At 38.9% G+C, this 19046-nt stretch overlaps 1 protein-coding gene across 8 annotated transcripts in view; it reads left to right on the top strand.

Annotated features, from left to right (window-relative positions):
• Positions 1-19046, top strand: part of PCDH15 (protocadherin related 15) — a 442830-nt gene that overhangs the window by 210613 nt on the left and 213171 nt on the right. For all 8 annotated transcript variants that reach the window (XM_037400858.1, XM_037400859.1, XM_037400861.1 and 5 more), the window contains 2 exons: positions 7630-7738; positions 12508-12620. In XM_037400858.1, the coding sequence (XP_037256755.1) occupies positions 7630-7738; positions 12508-12620 (222 nt within the window). The remainder of the gene's footprint in view (positions 1-7629; positions 7739-12507; positions 12621-19046) is intronic.

Genomic DNA, 19046 nt, shown 5'->3' on the forward strand with positions numbered 1-19046 from the left:
GAGGGCAGGGCAGCTGGGTCCACTTGCAGTTATTGATGGGGCATGCTGGTGTGGATAGTGGTATGGGTTAGGGAGGTGGGAGAGGGTCACCACTCTGACACTTAGCAAATGTGAAGACAGAAGAGGAAAAAGGGAGAAATACTTGGAAACATAGAGAAAAAGATGACTTTTTATAGTTTGTTGCCAATTGAGTGACATAATGTCATCAGTCTTCTAGTGTTGGAAGCAATCTCTGTTGCAGGGCTGTCAGTTGAGCTGATGCAGATCAAAATACTTATTTGCCATTGTATAAAAAAGTATCTTTCTTAACCTCTCCCCCAAAATCAATGAAAATTTTAATGTACTGAATCTGAATAAATTAGAGTAAATTCATATTTAGGAATTAGGTGTGGTGTTTTCACAGTTGAATATATATTCTTACATTCTTAGAGGAAAATGTCTGGGGAGGTGTTTAAGATTTTTCAATATTAGACAAGTCATTGAGCTGGTTACCGAAAATGCTTAAGTCTTCAAAATTTGACATCTGATAAATATCCTGCATACTTCCATGGAACAGGTCTTATATGTGTATATGAATGCCTTAGAGCTCCTAGGAACAATTGAATAGGTAACACAGAGCTTACTTAGGAAATTATTTTACAAGAATACCAATTTATTTGGTAAGACTGTAATTTAGGATGGGTTTTCACAGCTGTGTTAATAGCACATATATTGGGTAAAGGTCAGTTAAATGTGTCTGCCTAAGAAATGCTGCCACAAACTGGCAAATAAAAATATTAATGTAAGTGAACATTCCTTTTTTTGGTGGATTGTTGCTCAAGGCACTGTGATGTATCTTATTTTGGTCAACCTGGAGTAATGCATATTTTCACAATGTTCGTTTTTTTAATTTTTCCTTTTTTTGTTGTTTTTTTCAGTCTTTGTTTGTGTCTTAAAACTTAGTCTTCCATGTGAATTTATTGGTAGAAAATGTCTTGCCATGTTTGAACACAGTAATAAAGTCTAAAGACATAGGTTTTGTCCCTTCTGTTAGCGGATTTCATGCAGGCTAATAGACATAGGAGCACTCTGGGTAGGAAGTTCACATTGGTGAATCCGAAGAGGAGTTTGGGAACTCCTCCTTTTCATATGGTTTTATCTTTTACAGCAGTTGGTAATGTTTATTTCTGCCTGTGTAGTGACTCAGACTACAGACTCCCAGGAGCATCTCAGGGCAGGCAGGTGGGAGCTGAAATGGTTGTGAATCAACAAAGCAGCATCAGCCCTGTTTGTGAACCTCTGACTGATTCATTGTCTGTTGTCTTCAATCAAGTAAAAGACAGTTCTTTTGTTAATAAAGTACTTGCTCAAAAATAGGCAGTGTCCTGGTCAGGAAGGTTAACTGTGTTTCAGCATCCTAGAACACTGTAGAGGAATGAAGCTGGGTTAATTAACATTGATAATATACAGCTGTGGGCTGGCTTCAGGGGCGGTGAGTTGGCTGGTGTAGACAAGGTGCAGCTGTGGCTGGTTCTGTTAAGTGGTTGGGCAGCCAAGGAAGAGAGAGGAGGAAGAAACAGAGAGAAGTGAGAAAGAATGCGTGCCCTGGATGAGGAGAGACTAGGAGAAGGTAGCAGAGGGACTGACATGAAGAGTATGCTGGTATGTAATGGTAAAAGACCTCGTTGCAGCCAGCTAGTTTTCAGAGTGCTGCGACAGAACACAATCATTTTCGTAGAAGAAAAAACCAACCAAAACCCACCAAACAGCTTGCTACAAAAAAACGTGTTGTTATTCTAACTCTAAAAATGTGCCATTTTCTCTTTTCCTTCTTGTCTTACCTAGAGGAAGCAGTTCTTCATAAATAGATACAGTTGACAAATTTAGCTGTGCATCTCAGGTAGACAATGGAAAAGATAGAAATCTCTGGTTTTGGACTTTTGAATGCAGCTGTAGTCCCAAATTTATTAAGCTGCATGTTAATAAGTAAAAAATCAGTTGTTCTTTTTTCTTGCTATCCTTAGTAGGAGCATAAAACATTCTTGCACAAATGCAAAGCAAACTTACTTTGTAAGTTTTGGGACTAATCAATGATGTGCTGGTTTAAAGATCTTTTGCTTTACATTGTTTAAGGTATTTTTCAGGTAAGACAAAAAAAAAAAAAAAAGGGGGGAAATTTCTGCCAGTCATTATTATTTTATTATCATGTTATCCCCCTTAGATACCTGTATTCTAGCCATGTGTCACCATTTGAAATGGAGAGAACAGCTGAGTTTCAGTGCATTACGAAGATGTGAGAAAAACAGACAGAGAAGGAAACATCAGAGATAGGCTCACATGTGGTGATAGTAGTCAGTTCCTGAATAAAAGCAAAAAGAGTTTCAAGAGTTTCTGTAGTTGCAGTATGTTCAAAGATATTAAGAGTACTGTGTCTGAAAGCAGAGTTTCTTTCCTCTCCAGGGAAGCTTTCTACTGAGTAAACAGGACTGCTTAAAACAGACAGGCTCCATTCTCTCTTTCTCTTCTAAACAAATAATTTGCAACCAAATTTTGGCTAACCACACAGGTCCAAGAGCAAGACATAAAAACAATGTAGCAAATCATTATAAGCATTTTCCAGCTACACTAAATGCATTGAGACAAAGCATTTGAATAAATATTTGCTGTTGTGTTTGGGTTTTTTTCTTTTCTTTTCCAGCCCTTTTGATTTAATAACAGTAACTTCAGGTCTTTCCCATTCCTCTTTCACATTTGTCCCATGACGGAAACTCAATGCTGCTGCTTTTTGAAGTTTTTATCATTTGATGACTGGGGTAGGGTGAATGGCACTGTTTTATGATATTGGTGAATAAACATTTTTATTATTCACTGATCATTTCATAATGAATTATGAGAGATCTTTCCATTGAAATAAACATGAGGGAAAGATTGCAAGTGCTTTGTCCTCATAGCCCCTAAGCAGTCAAGTCTTGTTTGATTTCATTGAAAAGGAGGATGGTTTTGACTCATTGCCCTCCAAAGTATTGCTGAGAAAATTTCTCTGAGAGTTTTGGTTGGTGATTTTTCACAAAACAACTGAATATGTAAAAGGAAAATGTGAAAAATCTTGAGGTACTTCATTTGTGTGGTCTTCAGTGCTTAAAACTAGTCTTTTGCAGGTGACACTCATAATCTCTGCTCTGAGTAATTGAGTATAATCTGTAATTCTCTTAGTGTGCTCTCCCCCACGTTGCCGAGGTCACATAGGAATGAGCTGAGCGACTCCGATACTAGCACAGATCCCTTTTGATCTGCCCTCTTTTCCTATGTGAACTGAAAGCTTCGTCCTCCTCTGCCTCATGTCTCTTTCTGTATACACAGATCTTGTTTTCTGTCAAGGCCAAATTTCCTTAGGAGTATTTTGTCAGGGAGCTTGTCAAACTTGGCTGGAAGTCTACACGTGCTGTATCACATGGTTCTGTGGTATCCATGTGCCAGTGATTCCTGCATGGAACCACAGTAAGTTTGAGAGACTGGATTTCCCTTTGCAGAAAACCAAACGCCCTGTTGTATTTATTTCTGTGTTTTCTCAGACTGTTATTTTATCACCTGCTGATTTTCTTGGTATAAGCCTCAGGTTTCATGATGGTATTCCCCTGGGTCACCCTGGGACCCTTTTAATTCTGGTATTACATTTGCCACCTGCTGTTCTTCAGGTACCAAAGCACTTTTAAGCAAGAAATTACATAGCACAACAGGTTCATGTGACTCATTCTTGCCTTCCATTAGAAATACATCTGCCCTTGGCCTCATGTTACTCATTTGGCTTGTTCAGTCCATAATGTGTCTGAATGCTATGATTTTTTGCAGGACCTGCTAGACATCTCACATGGAGAAGGTGCTGGCATGGGCCCCATCAGAGTCCTTTCATGGTGAACACAAAAGAAGGAAAAAAAATTGAGATTTTGTGCCGCTACCTTATTCTCTCTGAGCTACCCCCCCTCCTCCCCCTCTTGGTCATCTCCGGGCCCTGCAGGCACCCTGGCAGGTTTCCTGTCACAGTTCTGTTTGAAGAAAGATTTTTTTCTATTATTATGTATTAATACTGTGATAACATTTGCAAGCTGGGGGTTTGGTCCCTTTTTTTTTTTTTTCTGGCCTTCCTGATGGTGAGTTCTTCTGTATTGGAGCACCTGGAAGTCTGTTAATACCAAAACCAGTAACTGAGAGATCTCTTCCCTAATGGGAAGAAGTAAATAAATTATTGCACATTTTACCCTAGAACTGACAGGATCTCCTTGTTTGTTTGTTTTTTAATCACCTGCTGCTGCCAGAACTTGTGGACCCTTTTATGTTCTTCACTAAGACATGGCTGTTTTTAAAGGCCATCTGTTTAACCTGAGTAACCTTCCCTGCACTACTGTGTAGCCATGCTGACTTGCACTTTCTCAAGCCTGTCTCAATAAAAACCCCATGGACATTTTCTTTGCCTTGAACTGAGTGTCCTTAAGCAGTCATGGGCGCCACGAACATTTCACTCAGTAACGTTTTCACTTCTTTCTAATGGGCTTCCATCTTTTTATGAAGCTCTTCTTTGAGGCTGAGATCGACAATGATAGGGCTGTCTTTTGTAAGGATGTTAGATCTATTACACAGTGGTGGCTGTCGCAGACTCCGTTTTGTAACATTTGCCTACTCTGCAGAGCTGGAAGGAGGCTCCACCTCCTCTTCTTAAGTCAGGAGCCACCTTCTGTCTGTATGTGACCACGTCCACTCTTTCAAAGGGCTTAGCAAATCCTCATCTTTTCTGTGAACCTTCTGGCGAACATGGTGGTGAGTATTGTACCATGGTGGTCTGCAGGTCTCTAGCAACAACTGGTAACTGTGATATGCAGAACAGTTTTGGGGGCAGGACTGGGGCCCCACCCCAGCAAGATGGGCTCTGGGGAGCTGCCTGGCCCCATGAGCCCCCACAGCTTTTCTGCCAAGCAGCACCATAGCAGCAGGACCCGGGGGATGTTGTGAGCACCTGTTCGTGCCTTTTACATTTTAAAGTGCTCAGGAAAGAAAGAAATATCCCTATGTAATAATCATAGTTATTACTGCTATTGATCAGAGCATGTTTTGACTACAAATTCTTAAAATAATTATTTTTCATGAAAAGTATATGTACACCTCCTGAAACGATCCTACACATCCTTTTACAAATTTATTAACATACTTAATGGCTGCTTCTTTGTGCAGTTATGTTTCCATCGTTCTAATTTAAATGAAAAAGATACTTGCATTATCTATGGATTATTGAAACAATATGAAAGTATCTTTAACTTTGCTTCAAGGCACATCAGGCTATTTAAATCAAAACAGCTTTAAATTATCCCTATACATTTTAGCGGATTGCAACTGATCTTGTTGCATGAAATCTTCTAGTTTATAAGCAGCCCATATCAGGGTGTACGGTACTTAGAAAAGCAACTTAAAATAAAAATTGAATGGATTTCATGTTTCAGTTTTAATTATACTACTTCACTTTCTTATACAACTTGCTTCTGTTAATTGATGGCTTTGACTCTGAGGAATCAGTGTAGTGGTGGCAGCGTGGGATAAAATACCCATTGTTCAAGTAGAACCTGTTTAATTTCAGTTGCAGTTTTTCTAAATGCTGCTCTCAAACTTCTCCTTGAACTGGACAGTAAAGCACATGTCCTTGCTATCTGAGTTACATATCCAACAATTACTATTTTAGTCTAGTTTCAGCAGTTGGGTACAGCTGACAGCTCATTATTGACAAGGCCAGATCCATCGCTGTTATTCTAGCATAGATTCGGATGTTTTGGCTTGGCCTGAAGTGCTATAATGGTGAGTTTGGAACCTAGCCAGCCTTAGCAAATGAGATTGTTTTGGTTTTTGACTTTCTTGGTTATGTTGTGGGTGTGGTTTTAACTACAATGTAGATTTGTCTGAGAGTGCTTCAATTGATCTGTAAATTTAAAAATAACATTTTAGTCTTGGGCAGTTTTATGCATAATCTTATCTCTCAGCATGTAATTTTTATGCAGTCCTAAAGCATTTTAAAAATTCAAATGTGTCAAATACATCTTTTCTATTTCTTTATGCCTATTTTGAGCTTGTCTGTTCCTCATTATGCTTTTAAGAGTTTAATTTTTTAAAGAGTCAAAAGTGGAAACAGGCATGTGACAAAAGACCTCGCCTGCTTGTTGGGAACTGTGGAAAAAGCCATGAGCTGAGAGGTAGAGTGAGGAGGTACCAGTCCTGTGTTGGTAGGCAGATGCTCTGCACCCAAAGCCGAGAGCTGTGCAACCATGCGTGGCTGCAAGCCTTGGCTCATGAGCCTGGAAGAGCCTCATTGGACCTTAGTAGCCTGTAGGAAATGACTTCTGGGTGGGCAAACTGTGGGCAGAATAGCTTGTATTATTGCAGATGACAATAAGGCTACGTATTCAAAATTACAGGAGGGGTTATCAACTCTCCTCTCTTGCAAACTGCCTTGTATTCATTCCATCTTGGTCTCCTCCTGGCTCACCTCTTTTCCCTCTAGGTTTATTGACAGGCATTGTTAAAGCTCTTGCAGGTTCCTTCCAGATTGCAGCAGGAGGATTTCTAAAGGCTGTGCCAAAACTTGGCCAAGCGCGGGCTTGTCTCATTCCTGTTCCTACTCTGAATTTCAAGTTCCCTCTTGCAGAACATGGAGTGTCAGAGCTTTCCAGAGCAAAGGCTGCCAGGATTAGTTGTATGTGGGAAATATGTCTCTGGTTTTTCATAGAGGTTATTAAACATTTTTGCCATGCAAAAAGTTCCAAGGGACGGAAAAGACTGGTGTACATACATTGGTGGACTAGCTACATTTCTAGATGATTAAGCAGCCAAGGTTACTGAAACTGTTATTTTAGAGTTGGGAATGGCAGCTCTGGTGTTGTGACTGGAGACTGTATCAGCATAGGAAAACTAGAAAATACTCAAAGCAACAGTGAGGGATTAATGCTGTTAGTAGGTACAGGAAGCTGTTAAGTTGGTAGGTAAAAAAATGGGCCCAGAAATACTGAACAAGATGAAAGCTTGCAAATGCCTTTTGTGGCTTTCTATCCATGTTTGGCATGTGAGATCACTCTACTTTGAATAACAGTGTGAATTATTGCAATGTCCATTCAAACTTTCCAATTGTACCTATCCTTGAAATGTCTGTACCTTGGCTTGAATTTCTTTTACAGTATGTATTCATGTATCACTGCCACTGTAGCTCCTAATGATTCTCAAATCTGATTTGTTGTTATTTCCTTTTTTAAAGCATTTTCTGTATTTCACTGCTATGATGATGTCTGAAATACCTGATTCAAGGGACTGTTTATAAAAGCATAGTCAAGTCAAGCATTTGCTTGAACATTTGCAAGCTTCCTTTCCTTGAAGATACTATTATAGTATAAGATGTATCTCAAAGAAAGGAGATTGCTGTAGAAATATATTTGTTGCCTACTTAATTTTTATTTCAAAAGGGTCATGTACTGTAAGCATTCTCTGAAATATGAGGCTTTTCTCCTTCTGCAGTTTCAGCGAATATCCTTTTCAGTGAGATGTTTTTTATGTAAAACCTAAAGATCTGTCTACTGGCTTTCTAATTTGTCTGTTTCAAATCTGTCTGATTTGTCATTTCAGGCACGTGTGAATCCCATCAGTGTCACTCCACCCATACAAGCCATAGATCAGGACCGAAACATCCAGCCTCCTTCAGATCGACCGGGCATCCTCTATTCCATCCTAGTTGGTTGGTGTCTGCTACTCTTGCTATCACTCACGATCAGTCACTTTATTATGACCAGCCAGAAAGATTGACTGGGAAAGTGGAAACCTAATAAAAATTCATCTTGTGGTTAGTGGGATGCTTGAAATCATTGTCCTACCTATTTATGTTTAATTGCAATTTAGAAGCTTATTTCAAGTGCTTGCATTATTTATTATTTATTCTGATTAGATTCAGTATTGTCTGGTTTAGTGGTTGGAACAACACAGCAAGCAAAAGTAGAGAGACTTGTCTGTGCTTGTAGTTTTGCTGCAATGCACTTTTCATTCACAGGTGCAAAGGCACAATAAAAAATGCTAAAGAAAGGCAATTAGAGCAGGTTTCATTACGAAAGTCTTCTGGTACAGAGGAATTTAAAGGGTCCTACTGCATCCACCTTTAATTTTGCTGCCTGTCAGCTTGCATGCTTTCCCTTGTAATTCAGTGTTTGTTGAGTTGACTGCTGTTTTCTGGCCAGAGAGGAATGCAGTTCTGGAAAGAGTTCAGAGAGTAGCCACTTTGCTGGGGCATGTCTTGTATTCTGCTATGTATTTTTATTTTTTTCCCCTGCTACTTTCCTTCTTTGGCATTTGTTTCCAGTTGCTTAGCTTGTATGATTTGATAATGAAAAGGCCTAAGGCAGTGGTTTGCAGTCGTGTGTTTTGTGGAATCACATCTTTTTCATGTTTGCTGTGTTAAAGTGCAGCTACACAGCTTTCTCACCTGTGGAGAGGTGGAAGTGAAGATTTTAACGAGCAGATTGCATAGTTTTGCTTGTTATTAAAAACCAAAAACCAACAAAAGAACCAAAAAGGATGCTTACGTATATTGTAGTTCTTTTGTGAAAGGGGAATAGTAGTAGGTGTGATTGTTTGATATCATTGTTTTAATGATATCAAATGTTTTAAGATGGTTTGATTAAGAGCCATCTTAAGAGGGTACAATTAATTGCTACCACACCAGGTACTATTGTACTGAATGTGCAAGTCCCAAGCTCTGTGAGCAAAATGCAGGATCATGAGCCTGCTCACTGTGGTTTGAGGCATTTCCAGGGCTCTGCTCCCAGGACCATGGCAAGGGACATGGCAAGCTAGATTTCTTCAGGCTGTGACTGGATTCAAATCTGGCAGACCAAATGATGCACTGCTGTCAGCTAGTCCTCTTCCAGCAAAACTGTTTTGTAAAGGAATTTATAAATATTTGTAGAGTAAATATGCTAGAGGTTTTTTTATGTTTGAGAATTGACTTGGTTTATTTATAAATTGACTTGGCTTATTTATAAATTCTGTTATTGACAGTTATGCCCTAGTGCAACATTTAGTCTGTTTGCAACTTATGCAAAGAACTTTAAAAGTTCTTCAGGAGTGAACTTCTTAAAAATTGTGGTTTGGTAACCTGTGACAAATTTAACATTTGAATGACTGCTTTGACCTCAAAGAAATAATTCAGAAAGATGTATTATAGCAGTTTGGTTTGGTTTGAGCATTTATCAATGGGAAGGCTTTCCTCTGTGTTCCCAACACTACTTTCAGCACAAATCCAAAACACATCCCCATGCTAACTACCGATAAGAAAATTAAGGCTACCCCAGCGAAAACTAGCACAGATCATCAAGATAGAAGGGGTAATCAGAGTGTAATCAGAGGTCTGTTAAGCACTCAGTGTTCCTTTTTGGTACGTATGGTGCAATCTCATCTCTGTGCTGAAGTACAGAAAAGAAACCATGTGCCACCCTTCACGTACTGTCCTTTGTTCTCAAGGGTCCTTATGAACCTACTGGTGCGTGCTGGCTTGCCACATTTTGATACCCTAGACCCCTGCAAACACACAGACGAGGTGAACTTCTGGAGGCAGGAGACTCAGAGCTCATCCATAGAGCTTTAGGCCTCTGCTTTTCCTGAGTTACCTATACTTGCAGGTTGGACCCATGAGAGACTGGCTGGCAGTGTAGGGGTGCTGTGAACAGTTCTCTGACCAGTAGTGTTTGTCTGTAATACACAGACAGCACATTTTGAAGACACAAAGTTACAGCAGGCAATTCCTCCTTTCTGGAAGCAGATAGGTAACACTGTGAGTTAACGCAGGTAGGTAACGGAGGGTTGTGCTGCTCTGTCAAAATACAAATACTTTTGTGTATGCAGAAGCAGATATCTCTGCTCCTGGAAAACTTTACTTTCAGAATTTAAGGTATCCTGGAGTTTGGACCCTTTCTATGATAGGCAGCAGCTAGGCTGCTGAGGCATCATCACTTATGATTCTTGCAATCCAGCTCTATTATACTCTGATTTTTACTATCCTAATTGTCTTCCTCACTGTCTTTTCCTCCTTTACCTGTTAGCTATCTATTTATTTATCTTTGCTTCTTTCTTGGAATCCTTATGTAGTATTAGCTTCATCTTCCCTTCTGTAGATCGCTTTGTGCCTCTTGCAGCTGTCTCTGTCCTCCCCTACATATTTTTTCTCTTTCAGGGAACGACTTTTCTTATTTCTGGGTGCTTTTGCATTTAGTCCTTAATCTCTTGATTTTTCTTAGCTTCAGCATCAGCCCTCGTGATGTGTAGCTTCCTAAGACTACAGCAATATATTATCTGCCAAAAGCTTGGAGTTCCTGCTAGATGCCTAGTGCTCTTAAAAAATGAAATCATTTGATTAGGAGAGGAAATTTAAATGTGGGGCAGGGAGATGCAGGACTTGGAGCTAGAAACTCAGCATTTATATTGGTGGTGTAATAGAAAAAGTGATCCATAGTGGTTCTTCCTGTTTCTACTCTTTGAGTCTGTGGCATACATGTATACAGAGATAGTCACAAAATATGTACAGTGTGTGTGTATGTGTAGATACATATCTAGCGAATGGTTGTCATTTGGTGAGTTACAAATTAAATTATTGCACATGAGTTTGGACAGTAATCTTATCTCCTAGGATAGCTACTGGCTTTCTAAAAGCAGTTTCTAATCGTTCCAGTTGAAAGGTGAACAAATAACAGCATTGTTTATCAGGAAAAGTGGTCTTTTTTTGTGTTGAATCTTATGCCCTGTTAGACTGGATTGAGGATTTGGCACAGCAATATTTGTACTGCTCTCATGGCTGCTTCAAGATATCGTAACTCAAGGGCTCCAGGGACTTACTGGGGCATTAATACTATCAGCCAGGAATGCTTTTTGCCTCTCAGCTGCTACACAGGACTATTCCTAGGCCCAGAATGCTCAAGATCTTAGTCTTGTAATCAGTATATTTTGGTTTCTTCAGATACTTTTAGTAATATTGATAAGCTGTGAGATGGCAGAGTTCATGCTGTTTCTAAATGCTTCAGCTTTCTGAGCTCTGCTCTGTTCGGATATGTGCTCTCACGTCTCCCCAGCTGCGAGTCAGGCTGGCTCAGGGAAAGTCACAGTTAAATCAAAACAAACTAGGATGAGACATAGAGACTGGAGAAGATGGATGCAGTTTTCTGCCATGCAAATGAGGAGAGTACATCCCTTTGTCTTAAAAAAAATATATATATATAATAAAATGGTATAGTCTCTGTTCCCTGATAAGCAAGCTGAATGGTATTCCATATGCTTATTGCTTCATCCTCCTCTGACAGTTAATGCTCCACTATTGCTACTTTTTTTGTATACTTTTTTTGAAAATCATGTGGCTCAAAATCACTGGAGCTTAATTCTTACCTCCTCCTGCGCCAGGCTGTGTTGCTACAGCCATTTGACTTGAGCGCCGTTCTACGGCAACGTTTTTGGGCTACAACTGCCTCGCTGGCCAGCCTAGGGTCCAGGCACAGCAGGGTCATGGCTGTCTCCATCCTTTGCATAGCCATTGCTGAATCTCCACAAGTTCACAAATCTGTTTAGGCTCTGGCTGCTTCTGTTTTAACTGGGTTGGAGAGTATCGTGGAAATTCACAGCCATGAAGACACTACTTACTGCTGACAATAAATGAAGCTGTTAGATGAGGTTTCATCTGATACTTCCTCTCTGATGAGAAGCTTCTTTTCTTAGAATAATTTCTAAAATAACGTATCTCTTGTTATTATTTATGTGCATGTTATTAGTAATTGATTAAAGAGCTTGCCCAGAGGTGCAACAGAAGGCTACAAGAACTAAGGCATTTAAAATGTGCATTTTAAATTGCAAATGTTGGGGCATCATCTGTGAGCAGTAACATGGCTGTCTTGAACTTAGTGGTAACATCTTTGTCACATCACTTCACTGCATGTTTTCTTTAAGTGTGTGCACTCAAAAAAAAAGTTCAGTGTTCTTTACTTTGTGGCTAATGTCAGTGTATGTCCAGCAGTACCTCAGGGGAAATGTACTTCAAAGCTGGGAAGAGAAAATCTCAGTGGCATGTGTTTAGCAAGTTGGGTTTCGGGAGTGTGGTAGATATAAGTGGAAGATGATTTGCAGTGAGAGCTCATTTTTCCGCATGTCTTCTTATCTGGTCAGATTTATATGTATCTCCTGGAAGCTGAGAAGCAGAATTTCCACCAGCTGCCGGTGTGTTTGGGCCTCTTGTTATCAAGTACTTAGGGATTCCCAGTTGAGAAGAGTCTTCGTGGTTAAGGAGAGTAAGGGAATAATGTAATATTAAAGACATAATGTTAGTAGCATCCTTAAGCTCCATGTACACATGATGCAGGATTTTATCCTTTTAATAGCGGGATTAGGTTTTGTTCCTTTGATGACTAATAAGTAAAATATATTGTTTAACTAAATCTGTCAGAAACCTTTTGTTCAAACCTCTATGTCTTTTTACAGGCACTCCTGAGGATTATCCACAGTATTTCCATATGAATCTCACAACAGCTGTACTGACACTCCTAAAGCCAATAAATAGGGATTTACACCAGAAGTTTGACTTGGTTATTAAGGTAATTTTGGCTGATTTCATATTTCTGTATGCTTTTGAAAACTGCTTAGTAACAAAAAGCCCTAGAGAATATGTGGGGTAGATTTGCTTGTCTTTCCTGCTTTGTTTTATTTTTTAGCTTTCAGGCATCACTTAGCACAGTCACAGGGAAGAAGGGTGTGAAGTATTTTTGAAAAGGGGATGAATCATGGTGGAGTTCTAACATTTCATGTTATATTGATAATGTGTGAACCACTTCACATTTACTTTTTACAAACTCTGTTGTCCTGAGAATGCATGTTAAGTTATTTCACATTTTATCCAGTTCACAACCCATGCTAGAGAATCATATAGGTACAAGTAGTTGTCAGAGTACTGAATACTGGGGACAAGGAGAACAAAAAAAATCACCTCAACTTCAGCTTTCTTGAAATGTTGTAGAAATTTTTCAGCATGATTTTTGTTTGGTTTTTGTTCAGGGATGATTAAAAAAAAAAAAAAAAAAAAGAAAGGTCACTCCAGAGTTCTTCTACTGAATAAAAAGAAAGCTTCGGACATATAACCGGTGCTGATATCATTCAGCTCCTGTTGCTAGGAAGAGGCTTAAACCACTTTATAAGTTTATACTTTATTTAAAGTATAAAATACTTTAGATATTCGCTGTTTTCTTTGCCAATTTGAGGATAAGGGGAAAAGTATAGGAGGTGATGTCAGTATTTAATTGCTGAACTTATTAAATGTAGTAAGCTATTAGTTTTACTTTGAGCAAAACTGTACAAAGCCATAAGCTTTGCTGCAGGTGAAATTTGAGTGAACAAACTGCAACAGCCAGTTCAGTAAAGACAGTGTCTAATGAGAACAGAGCAAATTTACATTTGGTTCTTTTGGAGACAGTCTGGAGTTGTCCTAAAGCTGTTGTGTAATAACACAGAAAATTGTTTAGATTTTGCTGTAGATTTGGAGAGGAGCAAATAAAAAAGAAAGGAATTGCAGTAGTCTTTGTTAAAGTAGTAGATCACTTGTGTATTTGTGAGTGTATTTCAGTAGAATAAGGAGTGGGCTTTCCAAACTGCAGTGTGTTTTAACACAGGGATGTCATAAAGCTCTTGCTGTTTGTTAGTCCTGTTCAATCTATTTCTATGGGTTGTACTCATACGGTAAGAATTATTTATTGGCCTCTCCTACACCCAAAATGTTTTTTGGGGGTACTGGCAGCATGGAGTCACCTTGGTGAGAGCAGCTACTTCTGTACCGGTTTATGAACCGGTCTCTTTGAAATCATGTGCCATGGTTTTGCTCGCTCCCAGCCTTGATGCTTTTGGCCTGTCATGCAGTCAGACCAAAATGCTTACTATTCCTCAGGGAAAATCTGAGTAGTATTTTGGGTTTTTTTTCCCTTCAGAGCAGAAGCAAAACTGATGGTTTCAATCATTTGGGAGTGGGGAGAGCACTGATACGCGCTTCTGCTCTTGAAATAAGGGGGAATGAAAATGCTTTTGAAATAAGGGAAAAGTGTCACACTAATACGGTGTGACACAGCAGCCTAGGTCCCCAGTGGTGTCTGTGCCTGTGCACGGCCATGCAAAAGCTGACTGTAGCTAGTACCTGGTTAACTTGTAGGAATTCTTTTTTTTATACTAACTTTGAGCATTTATTAAGCAAGTGAGAGTTAGGGATAGATTTGCAGGCTCCCTCTGTGCATGTCTGAGAGAGCAGCAGTTTCTCTGGAAAGAAGGTAATAAGATTATTAATACACAGGTCCTTTCTGCATCTTCTGAGGAACATAGCTGTGAGTATAGATAGAAGATGAAACAAAATTGCTATTTATAGGAATTTTGCATAAATTGGCACCTTTTAAAATACTTGTGTTAATTTTCTACCTCAGTTGATTATATATGCATCAAAGTCCAAAGCTTGTAATACTCTTAGAATGAAATAATTTGTGATTGGATTTTTTAATAATATGTTTTTGAGCTTTCTTCCTGTTGTGGAGCTCTGCTGTCACTGGGACAGCTGAAGAAAATTAGGTGGATTAACATCTAAATAAATAGGCTAAGAAGTTATGGGTTAAAGCCCCATAGTGCTGTGGTTTCATTGTTGTTGTTTTCCAAGTTCAGCACCCGTATACAGTAGCACAATACATCAATTAAAAAAATCAATTACACTGGTCTGGTATCACATTCTGTGTGCCTAAATAGCAAACTCTGTTGTTAATGGAAATGTTTATAGGCATTATTAAGTTCATATCGCTGTGTTATATGTGCAGTCAAGGAGATAATAAGGAAAATTATCAGTCTGAAAGAATAATAAAAGTTTTAATGCTGTGTTATTCAGGGACCTTATGAGCTCGTGTAATGTCTCAGGCTTGTACCAAATCAAATCTTCAGGTTCTTGTGTTGCACATTCTCGAGTTTGCATTTTTCACGGTGTTGACGTTGTTGAATCTGATTTTATTTATCTGGAGGAGTGCAATGTGTGATGTTTCCCTTCAAAAAGAAAATACACTGGTTTTGCAGAACTCACTAAATGTAATCTTTAAAATATTATTTCTGATATCAGGAGATCAACCTTTTTCTGCCAAAATATTGTGGAAAACAGCGAATGGAAAAGGTGGTTAAGTCAATACATGGAAGTTAGAATGCATGAAGTAAGGCAGGCAGGAAATCGGTGCACTCATCTGTGGTATAAAACCATTGCTGATAAATGTTGAATTCTCAAATAGGTAGACAATGGAGAAAGCCAAACTTCTTAATAAGAAATGCTGGTTTTCAGTCTCCCTGCTATCTCCTGAACATATTTGATAAGCAAGGAGGCAAACTTCTTGGGCCTCCTAGGGAAGCTCTTGTCACTTCCATTCCCTGCAAAGCAACAGGGGCTTTTACAAAATAACGTATTTTTTGTGTGTCCCATTGAAATTTCTGTGTGGCAACTGGAAGCGTGTCACAATACGCATGTGGATTTAGAGCCTTTAATGTGAAAGGGCTTTCTGGTGTTAATAGTACCGTAAATAAAAGCAGTCTGTATGAGACCCAAAATATGTAAGGCTGTGAACATTATGAATTGTAAGTGTTCTTTGCCTTTACTTACTGTTGCTTCTGTTATAAGAGATTGTCCCTGACATGCAAAACCACAGCCAGTAATATGAGTTCTGTTTTTGAAATACATTTTTTGGAGTAAGTTTTATTTATAAATACATATATGTGGTGTTTGAAAATTTATGTTCATAAAGGCAGGGACTTGCATGTCTCTTTGGAGAGCAGACAATTTGGAGAGGGAACAATGTCCTCTGGAGCAGATGGTCCTGCTTTACAGAAGGTAGTTGCTAGAGAAATCAAACCAAAGCTACAATGAAAGGGAGCACACTTTCAGCAGACTCAAAGGCTAAAAAATAATGACATATTTGCGACAGCCTTGCTGAAAAATCTCCTGAGATTCTCAATAAAATAATAAAACTTTTTAAAACTACATTTCCTTAGTATTGTCACTGTAGTAGCTATCTTTCTCCTGGAGGGCAGTGATTTGTAACATGAAGGTGTATAATCTGTTTTGTCCTCAATAGAGTTAACTTCACCTCTGATACCTCTTTGCTTGTGTAAGAGGGTATAACTGTTTAAGAAAATGGCAGCAGCTTTGATCACCTTTCCGGAAAAAATATGACCATTGCACTGTAGACATGAGACTATGTTCTTCTTACTAGCTCTAAAAAGTGTCAGTGAGTTTTGGTTTGGTTTTTTTTTGACACACGTATACCATGAAACAAATAAGAGAATTAATGAAATTGGTGTGCTTTGATCCTTTCCTATTTGAACATTGGTTATTTATCAGCCAGACAAAATCTAACCTGACAGTGCTATTAAAATCAGTTTGCAAATTGGATGGACTATTGAAGCCTAGATGTGCTTATACTATACAAAATAATAATGAATGGAAATGCTACACTACAGAGGAATTTACCACACCTGTAAGAAACCAGATTTTGATAAAATTACTCATGCTGACTGGCAATTTAGCTCATGGGGACTCGTGTGACTTTCAGAGCAGGCTGAGGATGAGGAGCTACATTACCACACAGGCTGTCAGTCAAGCCCAAAGGATACATATATGGAGATTTGGAGGAGAAATTGTCACTAGCAAATCATAAAGAGTTTTTTTCTTTGTAAAATACTTAAATCATACTTCTTAGGTTATTTCAGTGTCTTGTAAAGCTAAAAGTGATCCTCCTCTAAATAAATAGCCATGTTATTTACTATGACTACAGAAACTTTGTCAACTCTGTTAAGACCCAGCATGGTCCTACTGAAAATACAGAGTTAAGGAGTTAGGGAAAGTGTTTTCTTAGCAACTGTTGTGTAACCAGTTGATAACATATGTCAGAAGTTATCCCTGGTTCTCCAGCATGGGTTCTCTCAGTGGTTTGGTATCCAGTAAGTAAGGAAGAATCAAGACTTTTGTTCATTCAGGATTGCTATAAAACCTGTAGGGCTTGCAATAAAAAAAAAAGAAAAAAAAAAAAAAAAAAAAAGACTGGAAGTATTTTGAAACTAATGAAGTATAGGCATACCTTTTCACTTCATGGTTGTACCTCTCTAGTCTATGTTATTTACCTTGAGCAATCAGTTCCTAAAATTTCCCCCAGTGTCAAGAAAATGCATGTATGTCAGAGTCAAAACCGGGACAGGAATTTTATTTCTCTTGCAAGAACTGCTCTTCTGTTTTTAATGACACGGGGATATTTGTATTAATGACTAAAAATATTTTTAATATTATAACATGTGGTAGGAAAACAGAGGAGTGTTTATGTGATGTGGATACCTGTGTACCGAGGAAATGGCATTTATAATGCAGGTTTCCATACAACCTGTATGGTTAATTCTTAAACCACTGTCGTTGGTTTGATTGTATTTGTGCCATGAGGGTGTTGGGAAGGATTCATGTAAGCTGGACATCTCAATAAAAACCTCCTAATTAGATTTTAAGAAAAGGGAGGAGTGAATAAGTTTCGCAGCTTCAAATAACATTTGTAGCCTGGCATTTTTATAAGACCTTTCCTTGAATCTGATTATAGCTTTTAGGGAGCAGACTCTTATGTAAAGAATTAGTTTGTGTCACAGTTGCCAGGTAGTTTTGGTGCCTTCTCAACAGTGGTGGTAGCAGAACTGTAATTCAACACCGTGCTGCAGATGTGTAGAACATTTTGAAAAATACCCTTACAGAGTATTTTCTGTATCTTATGTACCTCTCTCAAAAATCTGTTATCCCCAGGTAGTGTTTCAGTCTGACTGGCATTAACCTTGTGACAGATAATACCATAGAAACAATTCTGTAGTAGGGTTGCATTTCCTTGGTGTTTGGGTGGTAACAGAAGGTCGAATCTGTGTATCAAAGTTGAACAGACATTGTTTGACTTTGCAGTGTTACAAGAAAATTGGTTTGGGTTCCCATTCTGCAAGAAGTGATGTTTACTTTTCAGCAGTAATATTGACTCTGTTTATTCTCCCGCCTTGAATCTCTGAATAATGTGATTTTGAATTTTTAGAAGGCTTCTCCCTGTTGAATCGGCTGTGGCATTTATATAGGCTGTGACTAGACATGGAAGGTCTGAATAAGTCAGTTGTACTTGCTTTGAGTATGCATATAGAGACTGAGCCCGAGTATCAGCCAGACCACATCCCATGTTAAGGAAGATTGCGTACGAAGCCTGGCTACAAACATGAAGTACCATCCGCTGGTGCATGCGTTTGATTAAATGAATACTGTTGTGCTACTGGCATGGCATGAATTTGTGCCTGTTTTCCTGCCCATCACAAGAAACCACCTGGGAGCTGGAAAGCTCACATTTCCTTTCTCATGGAGGTGCTTTGGATCAGAGAGACGCTCCCAGCACATGTATTGGCTGTTCTAGTATAGTTAAGGCTTTTGCAAATGTGCATGGTTTTCCCTGATATGGATCTCAGCAGAAATGACAGAAAGTGATGCTTTCCTTTTGCTTACACTGGAGGTTAATTGGTTTCTCTGTTCATGTTGGGAGCTACCTTGATCTTTCCTGTCCATTGCTCTCGAGGCTGTTGAAAGCTTGCAGCATTACATGAAAAGAAGGCATAGCTTCAGCAACAGTCTCAGGATCAAACGGTGGACAGATGTGCACTTTGAGGGCAGAAAGTAAAGTGTATATGTGCCATGTTTTGTATGATCTATTCATTGAACACGGACTGTTTTCTATTCTGAGTGGAAGTACAGGAAGACTCAGTAAGGATGCTTTGTCAGCCACTAAGCAGGTGCAGAGGGCAAGGCTAAATTATCAGGTTTAAAAAACCAGGTAGTTCATTGAGCACAGCACTAGGCTGGGGCCTTTTGTTTTTTAAGAGACTTTGGAATGATCTCAGTGGTTGAAATACTGAAGAAAAAAAAAAAGCATATTATGATCCTGAGCTATTACACAATCATAATA

This window comes from Falco rusticolus, chromosome 9, assembly GCF_015220075.1.
Source record: "Falco rusticolus isolate bFalRus1 chromosome 9, bFalRus1.pri, whole genome shotgun sequence".
NCBI classification, from domain to species: Eukaryota; Metazoa; Chordata; class Aves; order Falconiformes; family Falconidae; genus Falco; species Falco rusticolus.